This window comes from Bombus pyrosoma, linkage group LG1, assembly GCF_014825855.1.
Source record: "Bombus pyrosoma isolate SC7728 linkage group LG1, ASM1482585v1, whole genome shotgun sequence".
Taxonomy (NCBI): domain Eukaryota; kingdom Metazoa; phylum Arthropoda; class Insecta; order Hymenoptera; family Apidae; genus Bombus; species Bombus pyrosoma.
In genome coordinates, this window is record NC_057770.1 from 5,816,564 (window position 1) to 5,840,598 (window position 24,035).

General features: G+C 45.6%; 3 protein-coding genes across 5 annotated transcripts in view; 1 reads left to right on the forward strand and 2 right to left on the reverse strand.

Annotated features, from left to right (window-relative positions):
* Positions 1-13,593, forward strand: part of LOC122569903 (potassium voltage-gated channel protein Shal) — a 117,086-nt gene extending 103,493 nt beyond the window's left edge. The window contains exon 5 of the mRNA XM_043731598.1: positions 12,064-13,593. Within this exon, the coding sequence (XP_043587533.1) occupies positions 12,064-12,102 (39 nt within the window). The 3' untranslated portion in view covers positions 12,103-13,593. The remainder of the gene's footprint in view (positions 1-12,063) is intronic.
* Positions 893-12,102, reverse strand: LOC122569932 (glycine receptor subunit alpha-4). 2 transcript variants are annotated; one of them, XM_043731612.1, is made up of 9 exons: positions 11,738-12,102; positions 11,008-11,083; positions 10,374-10,505; positions 7,784-7,961; positions 7,063-7,289; positions 6,911-6,993; positions 6,112-6,423; positions 5,159-5,364; positions 893-2,130 (listed from the first exon to the last, which is right to left on the reverse strand). In XM_043731612.1, exons 2-9 carry the CDS (start codon positions 11,079-11,081, stop codon positions 1,954-1,956), a joined length of 1,389 nt encoding a protein of 462 aa, XP_043587547.1. In that variant the 5' UTR covers positions 11,082-11,083; positions 11,738-12,102; the 3' UTR covers positions 893-1,953. The 2 variants fall into 2 exon arrangements, with proteins under 2 accessions (XP_043587547.1, XP_043587557.1); XM_043731622.1 differs by lacking the exon at positions 10,374-10,505 and having other exon boundaries at positions 898-2,130.
* Positions 13,594-16,302: 2,709 nt separating the features above from the next.
* Positions 16,303-24,035, reverse strand: part of LOC122565641 — a 225,797-nt gene continuing 218,064 nt past the window's right edge. Inside the window, exons 17-18 of one of the 2 annotated variants that reach the window (XR_006316226.1) lie at positions 23,303-23,793; positions 16,303-23,218 (exon numbers count right to left, since the gene is read on the reverse strand). Coding sequence is in view for 1 of the 2 variants with exons in the window: in XM_043721828.1 (XP_043577763.1) it covers positions 23,563-23,793 (231 nt within the window). In the remaining variant the exon portion in view is untranslated. Of the gene's footprint in view, positions 23,794-24,035 lie in introns of both variants that reach the window. The other variant, XM_043721828.1, reaches the window with a different exon arrangement.

Genomic DNA, 24,035 nt, shown 5'->3' on the forward strand with positions numbered 1-24,035 from the left:
AAAACGTCGACGACGCGTTGTTTTAATTAAGCGGCAGCGCAGAAAAAAAAGTGGAACATCTTTTCGAGGCAACGTGTTCCGTCTCGCGACACGCGGATATCCATTCGACCGCGTTACAATTACGCCACCTTACATACGGATTTAATTATTCTGCGCGAGCAACCGGAGCCAGGCCGCGCATTCGTTCCAATTAATTACTGCTGGTCGTTTACTGGAGATCCTCGTCATCGACTAAAAGTGCTGCGATCCAAACGGCGCAGGAGGAAAATGAAATGGCGAGGTCCTTTGTCGCTCGGCCAAGTTCCCTGTTTCTCTATGAGCTTCCACTTCCTGTACCGTCACACCTCGCGTACCAGACAATCCATTTTCGTTGCTGCAACTCTGGCCGTTGCGGTTTAAACGATGCCACGATCGTTAAATCGTGCAAGGATGACAAGTACCGGGGTTGTTCCACGAAAATAGTGGAAAATACTTTCTCGATTTCGAGAAACAGGTATCGATACCCGATATTTTACTTGACAATCCTTTTGTCTTTCTCCTCTGTGTTTAATTTTTATACTCAAGATGTCTTTATTTTTGATAAAAATAGATTCAGAGATTATTCTTTTAATACCGAAAGAATGGTAAGTTAAAGTTTGTCCAAGATTGTAGACCTTAGGTGGCGACCTCGAGTTCTCCGGTTCTTCGAGGTTGGAACTTGGCGGAAGCAAGCAAGTTCCATCGATCCAGCAGACTGAAAAGAAGGGGACGCAAGGAGGCAGGAAGCCAGGATCTGTTTAAATACTCGAATAAAAGACTCTATCGACTGTCGAAAGAATAAATAAGCTGACTCGCAAAGCTCCACGTCTTTTTCATTGCTCCTTTCGCCCAATCCTTTTACCTTCGCAATTTATTTCGCAACGGGGCAAACGATTCGTCGCAGGTAGCAGGGCTCGTGTCTACGTATTAATAGTCCGTTTATTTGTCCTTAAATTCTGCGATCACACACAACGAGTAAAACTGTTCTGCGAAGATGTAATCACGATCGAACGTTCACGCGAACAGCACTGCCTTTTTCGTTTGTGATATTCAAAGCGATTGCATGTCGAAGCTCTGTAAAGCTATCGTATTTTTATCAATTTTCAATCGTTCCACTTTACGAAAACAACGTTTCTGCATGAAAGAATTCTTTCGACGATCTTGAAATACTTTTACATTTTTTATCGCTCCTCTACTTTGTGTGCAGGTAATCAACGTTCGTAGAATTATTTTATTATTTTAAAGGCTTTCATTATTCTAAAGTGCGACGAGATACCGAGGAAACGCGAGGCTGTGCGCGAGAACGTTTCGCGGGAAATATCATCGAGTGTATCTATCGTAGCAAAACTCGAGCAGACAAGAGCAAGTAACCGAAGAGACCGGCCAAATTGAACGATCAATCGCGGTGAGCGAACGGGTCTTAAGAGATTGTTCAACGTGATACAGATGCGATCCGCGTCGAAGGTGAACGCCGCTCCCGTGGATCGCCCAAACGGGTGAGTACGTGATCGTTCGATTCGATATGCTCTTTGGAGGAACCTTAATGCGACTTAATTGTTAAGATGCTCTTACGATTAATGAACCGTTGACGGCGCGTGTTCTCTATATTATATAAAAGACACTGAAAATTCTTTCTAGCGGACTATCTCGTCGTAGAAAAACCGTCCGGCTCGTTCGATTCTTGTTAATCGTTCGATGCGTTCCGTCGAACGACCAAAGCTAAATTTCTGGTTGCCCGGCGAAAACCGAAGTTTCCTTGACGATTTATCCAAGTAACGAATCGTATAATATCATTATTTCGTTCGTCTATGGAGTTTCATTTGGTTTAATCGAAATGATTAACAAAGATCGAACGAAAGACATCGTTGGAGACCGTCGACGATCCAGCGATCTTCGTTTCCGTGTTCGTCCTCCTGCGAGAGAAGGGCAGGCCTCCTACAGGAAGGTGCTCCAGTAGACGACGTTCAGGATGAGGAATGAGAACGGGAAGAAGAATCTGGACACCTTGTCGATGTAGATCGCTGTTGCCCGACCCTGGCAGCAGGTGTCGTATTGCACGGTTGCAGGTCTCACGGGACTTCTGCTTCTCTCCGATTCGTTCCTCATGGGTGTCTGTTGGAAAAAAGCGCGTTGAGCGAGATCTTGAAATATTTCACGCGGTGTTTTCGAGCCTCTGATAAAATAAATCGTCACTAAACATCAAAAAACAAGCAATATCATCGAAACGATTCAGAAATAGATCGAATTTAACGTTTCTTCGAAGAGGAGCCTCGCGTTGTTCATTTACATCAGTCGATGCAAGAATATAAACGGAGTGTAAAATTTGTTATATAAATAAAGAGCGATCGTTTTCGCTCGAGGAAAATGCAAACAGTTGGAAATAAATCAGCAGTTATACAGTCATCGGGATCCTTAGCCGAAAATGAGAATGTAACGTTGATTCTTACATTCTCGTGCGGCTGATTCATTCGCACGTGTAATAAATTATTAAGCGAACCGTAAAAGCACGCGCTGCGGATTTCTGCGGAATCACCGGACTGTGTCTAACGGCCAGGCTCGAATGAAATTTATATTAATCTCGAGTTACTCGGGTTCCTTGGGTCCATGTCTTATTCAAGGCACGCGAGACAATCTTTCTCTCGACCCTCGTGCACGCGGCCTTACAGAAACGGGAAATTTCGCCGCTTTTGACGTAAAACGTAACTTTCTTCCCCTCGAGTCTCGGGTCCCTCGTTATTTTCCCATTTAGAGGAATTTGTAATCGTTGCACGGTTAAACTCTGCAAATTCTAAATTCTGAGCTTCAAGTTCAAGTTTCAAATCTCGAATACGCCGTCGAGCGAAACCGTTTTAAAAAGGCAGCAGAGTTTTATAATTCGTTCGTGGGTCTGAATTTCGAAGGTCTATCGGTGATACTGGCGATTGAAAAACTCGGAAGTGAAAGACTCCCGGGGATCCATCTCGTTGGGACGAAGTTTCAGCGAAGTTCTTGGCCGAGCCAGTTTCGAAACTTCCTACTTTGCTTACCCGGGGCGAACTAATTTCGCCTCGAGATAATGTTTGTTCCCGTGCTTCGCAAATGGAAAACGCATCTTTTCGCGATCGCACCGGCCGCCATATTCACGCGATTCTCCTCTTTTATATGCTTCCCGCTACGCGTTTCCTCTTGCAGCGCTATTTAAACGACTCTTTAACGGTTTAACCTGTCTCGGACGAGGAACTGCGCGAGAATTATTTTCGATGGAAGAGAAGCCAAGGAAGGTAAATATATTCCCGAGCCAAGAGGACTCTTCGTTATTCTCTAAAATTTATACTTGCCATCTTCTTCATTTTAACGGCGTAAAAATTGCTCCGGCGAAGTAACGAGTGGCAAGATAATTAGGTCACAGTTTTTCGATAAACTCGCCGCAACTCGACGCGATAATAATTTAAATTCATTCCCTTTAAACGGTCCTCTTCAACCTCTTTCCAGCATTTCGTACTAAAACCGTGTTTCCTCTGGTCGCCACTCGGCAAACTATAATTGACGTTTAATTTTGCGAAACGGAACACAATGTGAAACAGATACGGTTTGCTTTGTGCGAAACGAAGGGACGACGAGTCGCCTGTTGGCCTCTGGAAACGCGATTTCATTCCTGCAACGTTCAAAGACAGAAATCGACGCGTACTCGCTTTACAGGCCGCGCAAACTACGTGTTTGCGTTTCAGTCGACGTGGTCACGCTTTTCGAGGATACACGAGCGGAGATGTAAAGAATTTAAAGGCGGCCCATGCTAAATTCACGCTACGCTGCTGTCGTTAATTAAAACCCGCTTACATATTAATCTCAAACGATCCCGTGGCTGGTATCAACAAATTAATAATTAGGCACGTGGCGAGAACGTTTGCCAAATTCCGAGAGCTCGTCCGGTTATTTTATTTTCTTATTTTGTCGCTCCATCGTTTCGTCCCTCTTTTTCCCTCTGTCGTTTCCCGTTCGATTAATTCCGTGGAAATTTTCCGATGCCTCGCGAGATACGAATATCGCGCAAACTTAACAATGTCTCCGTTAATCTTTGTTTCCTCCCCATCTTCGTCTTCTTTTATTTCAATTAAACAAGTTTTTGCGAGCAAGTTACTAGACTCGTGTGCAACTAGCGCGTTAATTAAAGTCGCGCCACTTTCGAGCCGCTGAAGTTGAAATTCTAAGTGTGTCAGGTGTTATCAAAGTGTCAGATGTATACCGGGTGTTCGTGCGTTTCTTTGAACCGTATTCGCTCGCTACCTTTCTATCTTTTCGTTTTTCTCTCGTAGCACGCATTAAAAGGTTGAGCCCGAAGACCGACCAACAAAGACCAGAAAAGCACCAGAAAGGAACGTGCTTCCTCTGGCTTCACCTCTTTCATTTTCCGTAATTCTGTTTCTCCAGTTTTCTCGTTAAACGTATTGTTTTCACTGGCAGACGGAGCTTGGCCGCGGTCGCATCGATTTTTAGCATCCGCCCAACTATTTATTGTCACCGACGCCGCGCGCCGTTTGTAAACGCTCAACCTTACTAATTGTAAGTTCGAGGTGCAAAGAAATTTAGTTGAAACGAGAACGCGCCGCCCCAACTGTTCCATGAATTACGCTCGTCTGTGAAAACGGGCCAGCCTTTCTACTCTTATTTCCGCCGATTTTCCGCGAATTTTCCGCCGCTTCTCACGCGGGCCGTGCCGTCGCGATTTCCCATTTCCTCGCTCGGCTGTGGTAATTACTGGCAGCGCGAATTTATAACGCTCTGAATAAAAAGTGTCGATATTTTTCGTATTTCACCGGAAGTTTTAAACTTCGAACGTTACTGCTTCTTAGCTTCGAATATCGCGACTCGCGTTTCCTTATTACTTCCTCGATTTCAGTCGGATTTCCATTCGAGATTTTAGATTCGAAATGAAGCTTTCATTTTCCATGAGCGAGCTGTGCTTCTTTATGGTCCTACTTTTTTAAAAAATACCTTTCTTAAAAAAAGTCGTGGCACGCCCGGCAAAGTCTTTGTTACATCGTACAATTAGTTTCTGAATCAAACGATGGAAAAGTTTGTCGGGGAAAGATAAACAGAATTTCGCCTACGAAGAGAGTTACGCCAGTGAAAGCTGGCCGCTCAGTGAAACACAGATTCGTACTTTGAATTCGTCGATGGCCTCTCTTAGATCCTCGTCCGAGTAGCCCTTCATGGCCTTGGTGGCCACCGGTCCCATGTAGTTATTAACCACAGCAAACTCCATGAGCGACAGGAACACGAACACGCTGCACGAGGACATCCACACGTCGATGGCCTTCACGTAGGAGACCGGTGGCAGTGATTGCTGGGACTGCGTGTTCTGAGTCGCTGTAAATTACACACACGAAACGTTTCTCTGTCTGTCCTTGATAAAATTACATCGCAGTTTGCCATTTGTTTCGCAATTATACCGTCCCTTGCCTTCTATCTACTCTATCAAGTAATTCTGTATGAATGCAGTTACGTACGACGACGAAGTTATCGTAAGATTCGAATAGGAGCGCAACCAGCGAAGCAAACTACAACCGTTCTCTCTAAACGTGTTCGTTTAACCCTTTTGAAAACACATCTTCCATTCCTTTCAACCGACTCGTACAGTTCGCAACCTGCCAAACGTAGACGATGCGGACTACTTCAGAAACGCGAACCTAAAACGCACAGTTCGTATCGCCAACTTGAAGCCCACGATTCTAAAGACATCTCGTTACCCCGGACGTCGCGTTCAAAAACGCGTTCCACGTCCCTTTCCCCGCTGCCCATGTGCCTCGTGTCGTTTCAGCTCGAACGCGTACATCCCGTGTCGTTTGAAACGTCGCGAGCTTCAAAAGCTTCAAAGTTGGATTTAAAGCCGCGGCTCGTTATCTCCACGTGTATCCGTAACTAGGAAACGCGGATGAAAAAGCAGGATAGAAGGAACGCGACGCGAAATACGAAGAACGAGAAGGAGGCATGTCGATGTTAATGCGGTTTGTGCGGTTTTATCGGTCTACGGGGGTGAAGAAAAATGGTGGCGAAGACGGTAATGGGATCGGTCGATCCGCGTGCGGGAAGCAGTCGCAGGCGCGACGACCTTACCGAGGGTCAGCAGTGACGTCACTCCCAGAGTGACCCGGGCGGGAATCGCCTCGGGTTTGATCCAGAACGCGATCCATGACATGACGACGATCAACGCGGACGGTATGTAAGTGTGGAACAGGTGATAGCCCAATCGACGGCGCAGATTGAACACGATCTGGATGCACGTGAAATTGCCGGTCGAGTACTCGATCGTGCAGTCGGTTGTGTAGTTGTTCGAGATGTCCAGCTGAGGAAGCTCGATCTCGGGATTCACCACCAGCGGGTCCGTCATGTTCCAGATGAACACTAGGTCCTGGGTGGTGTGCGACACTGAAAGCACACGGTACTTGCAGCGGAATCCGATGCGTTTGATTTTGAGGAAGCGCATGGAGTTCCCGTGTCAACGAGCAGAAGGTTGTTCTACCGTCACGTGTTATAATCCCTCGAGGGAGTACACTGTGAGAGTTAACGCGTGGATAACGTTAATATATAGAGGCAAAGTAACGCTTCCAAAGACGAAATTGGGTGTCTCGCGTCGTCAAGAAAGGAATTACGTTCTCAAGAGATTAAGAAGATTCTCAGGTTGGAGAGGATTAATTCTTAACTAAGGTAACCACGGTTTGTTCAAATATGGAGCGGGGAGGTATTAGAGGGACGAACGCACTTCTATTTGTCTGATAGTATAGTCCAGATTAATGAGTCGGAGTTTCATTAATCGATGCGAGCTACGTTCCGCAGGATTATGGGAAATTGCGATATATTTTGACGGGGACTAATCTAATCGGATGTTTCCTCGAGAAATGTAAACGGTACGTACGACTTTCGATCATCATTGAGCAAATTTGAGTGTCGTGAGGATAGGACTCGAACTTCATCGCGCAAGAGAGGACGAGAGTCAATCTGTAGAAAAGAGAAGAGATATTGGTTTATAGAAGATAAATGGCAGACGATGATTTCGCTCCATCTTACTTCGACATGTAAAGCAGCGTCTTGTCGTGGTACAGCCAAAGATAGTGATTCGGTATGGACATCTCGTGGAAGGTGACCTTCTTCGCGTTTTTGAAGAAGCAATCGGGCCTCCAGATATTGTGCAGCCAGTCTACGTCCAATATTCTGTACTCCTCCGACATGTTCTCCGGAAGTCGTAGTCTAGAGTCCCGCCAGCTTTGCGCCAAAAATATATCCGCAACGTATGTCTGCAAAGCAGAATCCAATATTTATTCCTTCGGATACCACGATCAAAGTTGCGTATTTCTAAAATAATTCGTTCTCAGCGATTTTTCGACCGAGAACTTTTCATTTTATATCGATCTTAATTCGATAATTTTAATACGATCTTATTCTTATTTCGCTCGTTTCTATTCAATGATCCTCGAAAAAAGAGGGCTGAAAAAGACGGCTGGTGAGAATTTAAACGCTAAATAAAACACGAGCATCCACACGCTCCGTGGCCCAATTTGCATACGTTTTAGCGACGATGCAGGAGAAAAAGGGCGCGCAACCGCGGCGTTTCGAAAGGTGCGGAACGTCGCAGCCAGGCTGTCTCTTCAACCCGCACCGAGTCACCCCATTTGCACGGTTTTCGCTTCTGTCCGAGGCGCGTGATACCGTACGCGAGCAGGCTTCCCCGACGTTGGTTAGGTCTTAATTAAACGTGAGTACCGTCGGCCTCTCTCGTCTGCGAAATTACCATCGATTCCTCGTTTATGGAGTCGAGGCTGAGCACCGTCACGTGAAAGTAGACGATTGTAGGCTGGCCCAGGAACTTCGGCGCCCTGTGTTTGTCGTACTGCTTCGGATTCAACGGCAGGATGTCCCTGAGTGACAAAGAGGCCTCCTTCCTACCGTACTCCTCGAGGTCCGACTCCCTGGAAGAGAATAGAGAAGCGAGGAGAAACGAGACTGGCAAAGGAAACCGGTGGAACTCTATCGTTCGTCGCGAGATCACGCGTTCGTCTTTTCTTCTCTTTGTTTTTATCGTATTCTTCACACAAATTTGCGGCTCGCGAATGATTCTATCTGCTATTCCATTTCGTTTAATATTTCCCGTGTTTAATTTTACTCCCTTGGATTCCTTTGTCCTTGACCTTGTCGTTGCATTTTTTTCTCTTTCTCTCTCAAGCTATCAGATTATCTTATCTTTCGTTTAACCTTATTACTTTATCTTTTGCCTTTGATCGTTAACGGAGTTCCGTATTGATTTCGATATCGCTACTTGATCACAGGGGAATAACTCGACGGAGAATTTAAACTGAAACTCATCGTCTTGCAAAAAAAAAAAAAAGAAAAAGAAAAAAAAGAAAAAAGAGAATGAACAAATCTTACCATCTACTTGTACATTTATAGAATATGCTAATCGAGGCTATCTGTATTTTTTCGCGTTCGAACTTCTCTTCTGAATTGTCCCGGACAGCACGTATTAGCTGTTTGTTTATGTATAGAATATGGTAATTGAGAGGAAAACGTAGCAACACGAGTTTCAGTGTCTCTCAAGATCCTCTCTCCCACTCTTCCTAGATATCTTTCTTTCCCTCCAGTGTCGCCCTTCAACTTGTAATCTCGAAACGATACACTTAACTTACGAATGGAAAGTTGAAAAGAGATTTTGACTGTTTCGACGCTCGAAGCCATCGTCCCTTTCAGTTTCATCGATAATCAAGTTACGAATCTATCCTGTCGCAGCGCTATAACGATTCTCTATGATGATAATGAAAAAGAAGAAAAAAATTGCAAGTGTCTTAGGTACACCGTTATAATTCCGAGCTCTTCAGCGATAACGCTGCTGCATAAATTCACGGAACGCGATAGAAATCTTCTTGATGAAGGAAGATTGGTTGGAAATCCGAGAACGCCTCGTTAGCTCTCGATTTACGATACTCGACGGTAATTTCGATGAATTATTTCGTCATATTTTTCCAGCGCGAAAATATCGATGAAACGTCGATGGATCGAGCAGATCGAGGGCAAAGGAAGTCCACGAACGGTACGCGAACGGGACTCTAAAATATTGCCGAGATTCCGATGAAACAGCAATATCGCAGAAGCCATAATAGGTCTTCGTGCTTGGCACACCTTTAGGTCCGGCCGAGATATGTTCGTGTGTTCCTTATATGCGGACATTTTAATATGCTAGTCTAGGAGCTCTGGATCCGGTTTCCCCGAGAATTTCCACTTTCGTTCGTGCAATTTACCCGCCCCCTTTTTCGTGATTTACATCGGGCTCGGTTTCGACCACCATGTCGTTCGATCTTAACCGAATTGCCAAGGAATACTGCCTTCTTGCACTTCGACGACCCGATCTTTGATTTATGACTCGTCGTCCTTTACAAGCAGCGGAATTAACTTGCAGTGGGTCGAGTTTTATAGGTTCGCAGATTCTATAAATTGTCTTTCGATCGCGTAACTCATCATGTCGAATCAGCGCTACGACGGTTACTTGATCACCCTGTCTCATCGTTCGTTCGTAATTTACTTCCTAAAGGTGTCTTGACTCTGCTGCGTTCTTTGTCCCGCTTCCGCGTCAATCGTAATTTCTTGTCTAAATTCCAAATTTCCAAAATTCGTAGAAAAGACGAAAGAATCGTCGCCGACATTCGTAATTCCTCGTTTCAATTTCGCGCTAAAGCTTTTATGCGAATCTTCAATCTTCCGCTTATTGAAATTCGTGAGTTACGATGGGATCGAACATCTCTGTAAAGTGGACCAGAGATTCTCGCGTGGACTTACGAGTCTCGGATAATCGAGAGAGAATTTGTCATCGGGTGTATCGGTGGCGATTATCGAGTTGATAAACCGCGATAAATGTCGGTCCGCGGATCGACGTCCGTTTATCCGGGCGCGCGACTCGAGCGGTCTGGTGTCGAACGAGCCGTGGCGCCTTATAGCGCCGTGAAACCTGCCAAGCCGATAATCTACGGCAAGACTTTCAGGAATTTCCTTGCAATTTCTTCCGGAGCGACGTCGATCGCGGAACTCCGAGCCCGGATCACCAGAGAGGTTCTTCCGTTTCACCGACGTCTACCGATCAACGGCTTTTCTGTTTGTCGAGCAAACATTCGCCGATAGATGTTCGCGAAGATCGCAGCAGAACTCGCGATAAAAAGTGTTCGCGAAAGCTGTTCGTTGGAAGGGAGCGCGCGTTCGTAAAATTGATTAAACGATTGGAGAGGGGAAAAAGCGTATGGAACGATGAGATGTAAGATAGCGTGGTGTGCAGAGACATAGAAAAAGAGAAAGGGGGAGAGAAATTGTTTGATGATGTCGATCATTTGATGCGTTACCTTGCGATCTTCGGAAAAAACCGGTACCCGCGTTTTCTCGCCGAAAGTCGAAACGTACTCGACGATAGGCTATCGACTTTAATATGCCAGCCTTCGACCTCCGTGGAAAGTACCGGTTCGCATATTTCCTCGCTGAAACTCGACACAGTGGCGGGTGATGCTGGGCCACCTTCTATCGTCGCTGTGTTTCGCAACGAGAACGAATTTACCGAGGAATCTTGCAATTCTTCTTTCACGCTTCTTTTTTCTTTCTTTTCTTTCTCTTTTTTTTTCCTTTTGCCACCGTTACGTTAAAATTTCTTTCGAACAAAATGCGAGGATCATCGTCGACGCGAGTCGAACTTAACGAGAATCGCGAATTTCCTTACGTTCCACGACGGTACGTTCGTTCTTTTTGCATGTAGGCCACGATATCGTCCTCGAGATCGCGTTTATTCAACGATCGAAAGAGAGCGTGCGTGAAAGAGAGATACAAGCACAACAGGAAAACAGAAGGTTCGAGAGATTTCCATCGATCGAACGAGTGGAAAGATCAATTGCACGAGAAATCTGTCCGCCTTCGATCCAACGCTAATCTCGAGCGTTCTGGTCCGATCGCGGCTTCTATAGCTTCCAAGTATGTTCGTCTACTCACGGAAAATGTAGGGCCGCCATGTCAAAGAGCGTGTACAGGTAGCAGCATAGGATCACCAGAAAGTGTCTCGTCATTCCTGAAACAAATATACGTGCGAAAGGATGTCAATGAAACAGGAACATCTGCGTTGGTTTGAACAGAATAGGTCGTCGTAAAAGTGGCGATCAATGCCGGAAGAATGTAATTTCGAGGGGAAAAATTCGACGGAGCGGAACGAACGGCTAGCAGAAATGGGAAATTTTTAGTGATACCAAGTCCCATGATTCGACGAAGAAACCCTCGCGCTACGGGGTTCTATCGGTGCCGCACACGGGAATTTAGGTCGAGCTTTCAGGCTCGTTTCCCGACGTTGTTTAAACTTCGTCGTTCTCCTTTCGCGATGCTTCGCTGTTAAGACGTTATTTCTAACTCTCTCGTCGACAAATCAAGAAAAATCAAGAAAATTGTATTACGGTCGAGCGCCAAATCACGGACGAGAGTTTATCGAATCGAATATCCGACGAGATAGGAACGAAACACCGTTCGACAAGCGTCGAATCGCGAGGAAATTTCCTTTTGCGATACGTTTGCCATCGACCGACGAGTAATTTGAATATGCCGTGGTTACCATCCGAAGAAGTTGGCACGCGGCGCAATCGAAATGGAGATCCCAAGTAAAAAATTGGTAGTTCCGGTCTGTGTCCTCGAAAACGTTAAAAGATCGAACGATCGATGAACGACACGAACTCACCGATCAGCTGTACATTCTACCGTGCCGATCCTCTTTAATCGAGCAGCTAGCGCACTCCGAATCCCTTCCTGACCACTCCAGAATTCCTTATCACGGTAGCACAGCCGGTTTATCAACCCACCAGCCACATCCGCCGGAAGTTCCCTCGAATATCCATCAAAGTCGATAAGCTAAACGCGCGTCGATCTGCGACGAACACTTGAATCCGCGAAGAATCATCGGAGGTTTGGATCGACGAAACCGATCGACCGATTCCAAACCTCGTGTGTGTGTGTGTCTCTCTCTCTCTCTCTCTCTGTCTTTCTGTATACTCGTGTTTGTTATAGTTGGTTCCTCTTTCTCCGTTCGACAAGCGGCTACGATGAAGAGGCTCGAAGGAAACAGTCGGTACACCGACAGGCCAAATGGGACGAGAAATATCACACTTGCACTAGCCGTGCAATTTCACCGGTGGCAGTTTCGGTGCACGATTCGTCGAGGAAACCCCAGCAAGGATCGGGGACACGGCGCGACTCTTATCGGCGAAGGGTTGATTCGCCACTCGGCCACTGGCCACTGGCGGGGCTTGCTGGTTCTGTAAACCACCCTGTCGGTCGCTGCCTCTAAGCCAATTTGCCTATCGACTAACTGATTAAGCCCTACTCTCTTTCATCGTGGTAGACGTGGACGCTCTACTGGACCTACCTACCCTGTTCGACACTATGTGCCTCTCTACGTGTTGGTAGACGCGCACGTTCGTGCAGGGCCAGCCTCGTGTGCGTTCCGTCGAGAGTCTGTGCGAACGTGTTCCAGCACCAGATACGATTATACGCTAGAGCCACGATGCGGCTGATCCAGCCGCGTAGAATTCGCCCTTTTTTTCGAGACCCGATAGATGCACCGATGGACTTTTCAGATCTCCACTTCCCGTTTCGTTATTCGCGACCAGTAATTACGTAACGAGCGTAATACAGCGTCGTGGTGTGGCGGCTGGTAGCAATCGGAGCAACGGGAACTCGGAGGTTTTTCGTTTTTTTTTTCTCTCTTAAGGAAATTTAATCGTCGAGTCGACCAGTTCGATCCTCGCGGTGTCGAGCGTTTTTTGGAAATTTAGGATAGTTCGTGGTAACGGGATTGGCGTTAGATTTTAACCCAGCAGGCAATCTCCATGTTAGGTAAACAAATCGATGGTACCATAAATGCTGGAACGTGCTGATCAATGTATTCACCATTATGCCGGACGGTCCACCGCAAATGGAACGTCCGAGCTGCGCTGTAAAGGCACACAGAGATTCTATTTAAAGGCAGATGTTTAACAAGCTATTCAACATCCACGTTTCCCGTGTTGCTAATGGCAAAGAGAATAATCGGCTGCTCTATTTCAGGCGAACCGTGCTACATGGTAACAGTCGTTGAGTTCGCCACAGGCTCGCCTTCTTTGAGGTTGCAGCAAGACGCAGCCGAATCTCCCGGCGAATCGACTCCAGCAAACTCTCCGAGTCTCTTGACCCTGCGCGAGCTAATAAAATCTGCGCCGTATCACCACGCTTCGCGAACTTTCCAGCAGTTTTCGTAGGATGCGCAAGACGTGTTTCCATCTTTCGTTTCGTGCGACTGGATCACCTGGCGCGCGTCGAACTTAGCTCGAAAATTCCATACAGCGCATGTATGCTTGGTTAATCCTAAACCCGAGCTATTGTCTTGGATAGAAGCATCTCGTGCATTCTATGGGCTTTCCAGATGCTCCAGAAAGAAATAATTCTCGAGCTACCGGTTCCGTCCTTCCGTACATTCGATGACAGGTAACACGATGCAGATTTGATCTCGTTTATTATTAATTAATTTAATTGCCATGTATCGCGATGCTTTATTTTTCAATGGAATAAATCGAATAAATGGAAAGCCGAATTACTCGTGGCCTTATCCTGTCCCCATCACCGTAATAACTGGTTCATTTATTCTCACATCCAGTGAAACGCGCGTGTGTGCATACATGCACGTTATTGGATATAAATATCCGTACGTGGCCAGTTATGGCACACACGCGACTGTATCGAGTGTACATGCGAGTATCGATACCTTTCTGGTCTAATGAGATTCACCGGAGGCGCAAGTACGAACGAAGAGGGTTTTCCGAGCGGATCCGATCGATCGACTCCAGAAACAGGATCCGTCGATTCTTCGATTATTCCCGATTAATTACAGCTCTCTGTATCAAATTGATCCGGGTTAATTATCGAGGGTAAGTTGAAGGAGCGTTCAAAGACCGGAAGCAAGAGTTCCTCGACGAGGATCGAGATCGAGATGGAGCAGCTTTTACTGTCGGTGAAAGGTAACGTCGTTGAAAGGGAATCGCGGAGAGGAACATAGATCAGACTGTAATTGGTCGTGAACAACGCGCGTAACGAGGATAATTCTTTGTCTCTGTTTGAGTTGTTCGGCTCGTGCGGCGCGATCGATCGCCAAAAATAGTCGATAATCAAAATCCGAGTCGCTCGATTCTAACGTCGAATCCAATCTGTATTTTTAACTCGCCATCGAGGCGAGTTCGACGTCGTTGTCTGATCGCGCCTGTTCACCACGGCTTTGTTTCGCTTTCGTCTGCTCTATTTGCCGCGGAGCGCTTCCGCGCCCCTTTCAGAGTAATTATAATGTACGCTGGCGCGAAACCAGCGTGAAAAATACCGATCTATTTTGATAGAGAGGACTTTCCCTCGAGCGAAGAATCTGGACCGCTCGATTTACACGGCCGTTCCACTCGCAAACATCCTGATTAATCGTCCCTCCGATCGCTTCTTACCCATCGATCTTGAAAATCAGCACTCTCCTTCCAAGAAACGTTACCAGACGACTCGTTATCGTTTTCGAGTACCGTCTCAAATTTATGTTTCAATTAGACGTGGCGTATTCGTGGTTGCTGAGTGTATAAAAAAAAAAAAAAAGAAAAAGAAAATGCATTACCCGGTAAGTAAGGATGACGACAGGGTGGAAGAAAACCGCGGGTAGACGCGCTCTAACCCGCTAGAATCCAATTATTCGACGAGCGAGTGTTTTGACAGTTCGCGCGGTTAAACGAGTACAGGGTGGCAGCAGCCGATATTCGCAGGTTGAAATATACCTTTAAATCCTCTCTCCGCTCGGCGAGCAGCCGAAGGGTAAGTGGGGTTAAGCTGGCCTAGTCGTGAGGTCGCGTCAAATACAATCGTAAGAGGGATGTTACCGGGTTATACATGTACTGGGCGTTTTATAAATTCCACAACGCTTCAAACGAAATAAATGAACGATCTGTCGTCGTAGCATTGGCTGGCGAGAGCATCGTGGAAAACACACGCGGGAACCATCTTTCGTGCGAGTGGGCCTCGAATACCGATCGTCTTCGAAAAACATCCTTGTTCTTTGACTTCCATGAATTCGAACGAATCGAGAGCCGCAGCACGCGAATAAATTTCTTTTACGACGTCCGAATGGCGAACCTTGAACCGCGAGGAATTCGAAGAACGAAAAACGGAAGTTTCTCTTGAAAAAAAAAAGAAAAAAAGAAAAAAGAAACAAGAAAAAAATCGTTGGATCGACTCATCGTGTTTTTCTGCGGTATTTTTAACGAAAGAATCCTTAGGTGTGGCACGGTTACAGATTTCATTCAGGCGTTCTACGGACCGATCCGCGTTTGCGTTTGCATTTGACCTATATGCGTTTGCGGTCTACGTTCGTGCACGCGTGGACGCACGTCCAAATTGGACGATCGATCCGTGGCCGATGTGGATATCGATATCACAGCCTGGCCTGAACGTTTAATTTCACCGTGTCACTGTTTTCGCTGGAGTGTTTTGCCAAGGCACGATCGAGGCTAATGCGGACAGACCGCCGTGTGTGTGCTCTGCAAACAGCTCGACGATTTAATTAGTGGCCGCGACAAACTTTCGCGAGTAAGACCCGTTCATTAACTACCGACCGGTTGCTCGATCTATAGATTGCACGGTTTACTTGATTCGACGAAGATCGCATACAGACAGATAGAAATAAATTTCGTTCCTCTTCCAATAGGATCGAACTTACTTTGATTTCTTACTTGATTCGAATTTACTTTGGTTTCTTAGACTACGTTCGGATTCTCGTCTTTCTTGGTACTTTACCTATCGCTCGCGGTTAAACTCCTATACGCATACCCGACCGATTCATTCGTTCGCGGACACGTCGCTAGTACTGGCAAAAACCAATTAATAGGCTTTTGGTAGGTGAAGTGTTAATTTTCGCGAAGATCAAGTTTATAACGTACAGTGGCTCGCGAAGGTATAGTTACATTTCTATAGTTTTACGATGTTTACAAAGTTAAAGAAACGTTTTATCGATACGTTACGCGTCGCACAACGAATTTTGAAATTTCTGTAGCGTTAAGCTCGACCATCGTAAAAATGGTAAGTGATCGAATAGTCTCGTGGTGCAGTGTAAGCGTCCACTTCGACGATTTTCCAGAACTCGAAGGTAATAATAAAATAGGTAAAAAGTTACCCACTATTTCGGTTAATATATAAACAGGACGCTCGTGCGAAATGGTTTTCGGGAAGAATGAGAAACTCGAGCAGCGCTTTTATAATTTCAGAGGCCCTGGAGGACCCGTTCGTATTTATTTACCAACGCCTCGGCAACTCGTTAGTCGTCCGTATAATAATATTATAACAAGTACTCGCGCTCTTGTTCGCATCGTCCACACGCACGCTCACGCACCCTCCACTTCAATATTCTCTCTTTTATTTTTCATCTATCGTACACCATCGCCACCCGCACCGGTGTATCGTAATTTCGTTAATATTCGTTCCCCTAGTCGTCGCCACGTCGCTTTTCTCCATATTTTTTTATTTTTTTTTTAATCGATGGCTTTGCTCACCTTTTTCTAAGTAGTTCGCTCGTTCCTCGAGCGGTCGTCGTTCGCGAACTCGCTGGAAGCTATCGAGACACCATCGATATTGGCGAGATTCGACGACGATGGCCGCTCGAGGATCTCCGTCGATCTTTTAGGTGATTTAGGTACGTGTACCTTCGTGTATATGCATATGTATATTATGTATATTCATATGTATATATATATGTATATATGTATGTATACTTATGTATAGGTATATACAATCAACGTTACATCGCGGTATCGCACTAGAGGGTTAGTTGAGAGAGGGTGTTGTTTCTGAAATTTAAGGGGTGTCCTGCCTCCTTCGATTCTTCCGTGTTTCTCGTGAAATCAGAATTTTGAAGTTTCATTACGGTTATATCGATGACGGGTTGCATCGATCGAAAGGAATTTGTCCGTTTCGTCTCTGTCGCGATTATTCGCAATTATCGTTGTCCATTAGAGTACGTAGTAGCTAGAATTACGGTGCGTATTTGCTGGCAATTCTCCATCGTCCATTGTTGCATTTGCTATATACAAGCACGAATTAACTCGAGGACACCCCTCGGTTGAGACGCAGAACGATTGATATTCTTTTTGTCCCTTTAAGATTCGATGTTCGCTTTCAGAGGTGATTCGGTGAATTAAAACAAACTACACGAAGGTGTCCTTTCTTTCGGTACCGTCATCGAGTAGACGACATAGCCAGATTGGAATATCAATCGCTTTAGGGGTTTTTCTTATTAATCTATTAATTTTTCTCCCGGCGTGTTGCTGGATCGAAGCAAAAAGCGGCCATACACAGGGATTCCGGGCACGCGCGCGCGCGCGCGCTCATACACATGGACATACTCGACGGTTTCGTGAACACGGTTACGTTCCTCGCGAACGTTTCGAGTATCTACGGGGAGTCGGAATACGTCCCCTTGGTTTTATTATCCTCCCACTTTTCTGTTTGCCTGTTCCGCGTGCGAACCGAGAGAGATCTACTGAAAGCGACGTCCCACTTTTGCGTTTTCTAAAGTGACCTCCTGAAAGGCGTCTCGCAAGCATCCCAGTTCGTTAAATATTCACGCGGCGGAAAAAGTGGCGCCGTCACGCCTCACCGTTGACGTAACTCGCTGATCTCGCGATCCACGGAATTTTCTTCATATATCGTATCGAATAATACGTCGAACGTTCGAATAGAGAGGATCGTTCGATCGCATCGATCGCATCGACGAATTTTCTACCCTCGATTTCGATATTATAATTTTTTCCAACGACTTTTGATTCGTGAAAGGAGAAGTGAGTTTCCTTAGGGGGTAGATCAGACGACAATCTGCTGTGTCGTGTGATGAAACGCGGGCGTCACGTCTTTTTCCACCGATTCGTGTAAGCAGGTATACGCTCGGCTACGTCTCGTCTGCTTACGAGACGCGAGGTCCCCTTAAACTTGGCGATCGTACGAGGATTTACGTGTGTCGTTTAGGAAGGATGAAGCATCTTGAATGGTGCGCTACTTAAGTTTACATTACGTAACCATACATTTTATATTACACGCGTGGCCGGGGTCAGAGTGCGTTTCAAGTAATAAAATATATGTATATATATTATATATATGTATATTATGTATATGTATTTACGCACACGGGTATATGTATAATTACGCGCGTTTAGTAGGTGTTAAGTGTGTAGTCGGAGAGGTTGAGCTTTCGTTCTGATTTACCGACGGAAGGGTCCGGGGAATTACCGTCTTCCATAGGAGGCTTACGTGAATTGACACCATTGCTTCACGCGAAGATTAAACGATCATCAAACAATCTTTGAGTGAGAAACAATCAAGATATACCGATTACAAGGAACGTAAGAATATCAGGAATGATACGTCGGCGCTCAGAGAATCGAACGAACAAAACGCTAAGAGGGTCGTAATGTATCCTCCATCAGTACGACAACTGGTGGACGGTAAAAAAGTGTCTACAAAATTGACGTAGCCTGGTGTCGGTACCACGAACTTTGTCACGGTACCAAGAATGAGGTAGTTCTCCACGAAACTAGTTACTAAAGCAGGATAGATACTGGGCGACGATACGTTTCTCGCTGTCGGTAAAACAGAAACGCTTTCAGTGATCTTACTTACTATCTAAGGAATCGAATACGAGAGGACCATGCGGTATGACCCACGTGGAAAATCGATTTCTGACCCCTGCCACATCTGTAGCGTCCTCGCCTCGCGGTGATACACTCGCGATTAGTTTTTATATGTAGCGATTGGCGTCGATATGCCGGTGCAGTGCTACCATGTTCAGGTATTTCCTCCACGCAGAGCTTTCCCCCTAGATGTATCTAGGGAGGCGTCCGAGGGAGCTCGCTCGGTAAAGTAGCAAACTCGTCGGCGAAGATTCGAGCCGAATTTCATTCGATCGGACGAAAAGAGAAAAGGATCAACAAAATAGCGTCTTTCATCGGCAAAAATGTCTCGGATCGCTTCTCTGTCGCGGAGAAATCCCTGGAGCAATGGCAACGGAGCGCGATCGGGCTACTTTGAGTGTTTTCCGTGTCTCCACGTTCGAAAAAAGCATCGAAAAAACTGAAGCTACGTGAAACCAGAGTAAAACCGCTTATTGGCTAGCCACTTCTAAGAGGCCTTGATATGTTCGATTGGAATCAACGTGTCTTTGCACGGATTGTTTTTCGTCGACCTCGGTATTACGAGGCGACGCGGTACGAGTTTTTGAAACGACGCTCGATCAATCTCGCGTTGCGTTTTCTTTTTGGCTTGGCGTTCGTCCTGTAAATTATTGCCATCGCTTCTTTTTGCGCGAAGCTCTTGAAGTGTTTCTTGAAACTTCAAAACAACGGTGTCGCTTTTGTAATCGATTTCGTTCGAGTCTTCGTATTTTTCTTTGAGTAAACGAAAGAAAAGAAAAAAGAATAAAGGGTGAACGTTTGTACAAAGCGTCTACAGAACGAGTAACCTTTATATACGGATGTTTGAACGTCGAGTCTCGACAGTAAACCATGCCCAGTAGAATCAGAAAATCATACGAAGACCCACGAGTGTAACTTATTGGAAGAAACAACTTATTCCTGGCCCTTTTACCTCTGCGTTTAAACACTCGGCACACGAACTCGTTATTTTCACCACCTTTCATTTTCGTCGTACACCATTTCGATTATCGCGATAGGATTCTATCCTTGTTCGTTTCTACGAAGCACGGAAGTGTGCGTAACGACAAAAGTAAAATATCGAAAGCAAATAACGAATAAGATACACAGTTAGGCCACACGAACTCCTTGTTCTGCCGAACATACGCGAGACCATAATTTATGTACAGTTGTACCAAACGTAAATCGCATAGAAACTCGGGGACGATCGCAAACGTGTGCGTGTTTGGTGCAGTTTGGACTCTCGTGCTACGGTAGAATCAACATAAATTTGTGCATCCGTTTCATTACATCTAAGAACATTGGAATCTTTCGTTATCGACGCGACAGGTACTTTACAAGCAGGCATCCATCGTCGACAAAGTCTTCCGTGCTTCGTGAAAGAGAATGCATATACACACTCGCACTCACACACTCTCTCTCTCACACACACACACACGCAGGCGCGTACGTATACGCTCGATTCTCTGTTCTTCCAGTTTTTCCAAACTGTTCGAATCTGTTTTATGGAATCGATCGTTCTACGTTCTCATAGGAGAGACAGTTCTTTTCTCTTGTTTGTTCGTTCCGTCGCGATAAAACGTATCAGCTGTACGTTGGCCCGACGGGGCTGAGATTTCCAACGCGAATTAACATATATACGCGTTACATTTATAATACGGTTTCTCCTACGTGCGTGTTATGTATAACGTGACATTTATACATTTCGCCTCGGCTATATAACCCGTCAACCCCAACCCACCCCCCGTTTTTGAGCGACGTGCCCGTGGATCGTAAACTTTATACATTATTGCTTTGCCGATAGCCACGTCACGTACATTCGATCCGGTTCACGTTCGTCCGTTTTCGTCGAAATTCTATCTACTAATTGCATCGACGCGTTTCGCCAACTGTTTCATGACTTTTCTTTTAATTTTTCTTTAATTCACACGTCCAGCAGAAACGCGAAAGAACGTTGATAGACAACATTCGAAATAAATCGACGTACGTTCGTTAATTTTAACCCAGCTGTCTTTCTCGGTTCTATATGACCTAGAAATGGATGTTTCATTTCGATAGATATCATTAAAATATACATAGCTTTTAAATATTTCATTTTACTTCAATTCAATGTAATATTCGTACCTTTCGTGTATACCACGTCTTTTAGAAATGAAATAATTCGAAGAAAGAGGATATCTGGGAAAAGGTACGGACACGAAGAAGAAGCAACGAGGACAGCGGGGTTAAAAATATTTCTAAATCAATTTTGTTAATAGTATTGGTATTAGTATTAACTGGCATTTAAAAAGCAAAAAGAAAAGAAAAGAAAATACCAGAAGTTTCAAACTAGAAGAAAAATATTCCGTTCGGTTTAAAACTACACAGGTATTTTGTTAGAACAAAGAGACGTGCTTTGTCTCGAACGAACACGAACCGGAATCTCCTTCGAACTCGTTCATGCTGCTTTTTACACGGTCTGGAGCGCGAACGCACGCACAATTAATTCTGCTAAATTGACGAATCTCTTGCATTCTCGGGTCGCCGTTTCTTTTCATCCTCGCTCCTAACACTCGTCGGCATCCCCTTCCGCTTCCCGCGTTTTATCCGTGATCGTGACTAACGTGCAGCACGTAGCTATTCGCGGAATACGTCAGACGCGAGGAACGCTCGTCTCGTTTAAACCCCCTTTTTTCCCCGGCTCGAGACGCGGTTTCTGGTTTACCACGCGGGAACTAAAGACCTCTTTTCTGGCCGTGATAATTTTCGTCTTCGAATTAACCTTTGCTTTCTCTCGTTTCGAACCAAAATTAAATACATCACGTTGAAGGAGAAAATTTTTCAGAGGCGACAGTTTACCGGTCGAATCGGTCTATCGTCTCTCTATCGATCGAAAGGAAATCTTGCGATAAATATTGGAACCTCGCCGATGTTTCACGCGAGTACAATCGGAAACGTCAAAAATCGCCATTCGAGCGAAAGTTGGCCGGCGCCGAGATTATAATCGAGTCGACGAGCGGAACGAGGAATTTTACCGCTGAATAATTTCGGGTCGTGTATTTCTGCGTCGTTTGTAAACGTCACGCGTCCGGGAAGCTGTTTAGAAGTTTCCCCGGTTTGCCGCTTCTTTCTCTTCTCTCCACTGACAAATCGACCGTTTTAAAGCGGCTGTCTCTCGCGCACGTACTCACACATTTATGCAGATACCGTTCGCAAAACGGCCAAATTATCGCAAACTCGCAACGCTACGTAATTCAACTCGCATCAGCTTTATCGTGTCACGACCTAAAACATAATTAAACAGGCCGGATTTGACCTTTCTCGACTGTCTCATAAAACGAGCTACGGATCATCGCTATCTGCGTTCAACCTAAAACAGGTTACTGAAAAAAAAAAAGAAAAGTGAAATTATAGATAGCGATTATTATATCATGGTGATAATAAATCGATTCGCGCGAGAGATAGCCGTCGTTCGTATTCGACAATAATTCGAGCCATACGTTCGTACGTCCGCGTTGGTTTCTCCCTTCCTTTCCTTCGGTTCTATTACATCGTTTTGTTACAATTCTATTTAACAATCTACAAATTATCTACACACTCGAGCCTCTTGCGATATGCCTCAAAACGCCCGTTAGATTTAGCTCTGAACAACGTTAATAAACACCTAATGGTCCGATACAGGAGGAGCGTTCGCGTTTTTTGCTAGCTTATTTTAATTACACGATAAATTAGCGCTCGTCATTTACAGACTCTACGATGCTTCCTTTATACACGCGTCGTCGTTGCACGCGATCGAGGACCTCGCGTTTTATACCGTCAACTCGACTGGAAAACCGAATTGAAATAAGAGTTCTTTCTCGAGAGAAGATATTCGACAAATTTGCTTCGTATTCAAACGCGACGTTAACCGGAACGACTTCGAAAAATTTGCCATTACGACGCGGCGCGCAGGGTTATGCTAATGGAAAAAATGGAAAAAGCTAGGATGGAACCGCGAGCCGGCGTCGAGAGTCAGAGAGAAATCGGGCAAAACTATCTCCGATACGTTTCTACTTCGAACTGGGCCACGTTTATCGAGGCGACTCTTTCGGGCGCAGTTACGGCTTGCAGCACAGGGGAAAATGTCGCGCGCGATTCTAATGACCGAGATCGGTTCGGGATCTGGCTTGCAATATCGTCGCTGATCCAGCAGCGAGAGAGTAAGGGGGCCATGTGTTTCGATCCACGCCCATTCTCTGCACATGGGATCCCTTTTATTATTGACCACGTAGCGAGTGGGCTGTGTCATTGGCGTCGAGCGATGCTGTACTCCGTGTAGCAATAAAAATCATGGCTTCGCGCCGCTTGCGTCTCGCGAGAGATCATCGAACCTACTTACGAGAAACGACGTTGCGACGAAACCGATGGATTGCTGTTCGGAGTAAACCATTTCGATTGGCGGTCGAGGGGAAAGGAGATAGAGGCAGAGGTTACCAAGTAGCCAGGAAATTCTGCAAGATAAACGAATGAAAAATTAAATGGAATGTCGGCCGGGAGGAAAATAACCGTGGAAAAGAAAGGAAACAAAATGAAACCTAAATTGCGAACGAGAATGACGGAACACGATCCTCGATCGCGGCATCGATCCATAATTCTCTACTCGTTTGATCCACGAGGCACGAAGATTAGAGCCCCGTTTGATAAACTGCGACTTCGACGTTCGTTGATGATCCAACAGCCACGAAGGCTGTCGCGCGCGATTCTCGCTGGCTTTTTGGAGACGTTCGTGCAGCTTTTTCTAGGCGTTCGAGAAATTTCAGTAGTCTCGATAGGAAATGGGTGTGGGTCGTTGGTGTCACGAGGCGACCAGGCACGTCGACGTCGATCGAAACAGGCTGAGCAGTAGGAGGATCGCGACCAACAGGAAGCTCGACGACCTCGACAAACCTCCGACCTCGTTGCTGTACGGCAACTTGACCTCGACCTCGGCCATCTTGAAGATCGACAGTAGCGGGTGTGTATGGACCTCGTGATGCTTGTTGTTGATCTTGTCGCTGAGATCCTGCAGCATCGAGGCGCATTCCTCCTGCGAAACGTCAAGAATTTATTAGCAAGATTATTCGTGCAGCTATTGCGAGACAAGGATGAAAGCTCGAGGATGAGTCTCGAATTAGTACACGACTATATTAAAGCAAGAAGATGGAAAAGTAGCTTTCGTGACATCGATGCGACGTAATTTACTTACTCCCAAAGGTATACTGATATTCCTATGGAAGGGACAGATTAAATATTGAAATTCGGTCGAGCTACAGAATTAAAAGTAGATAC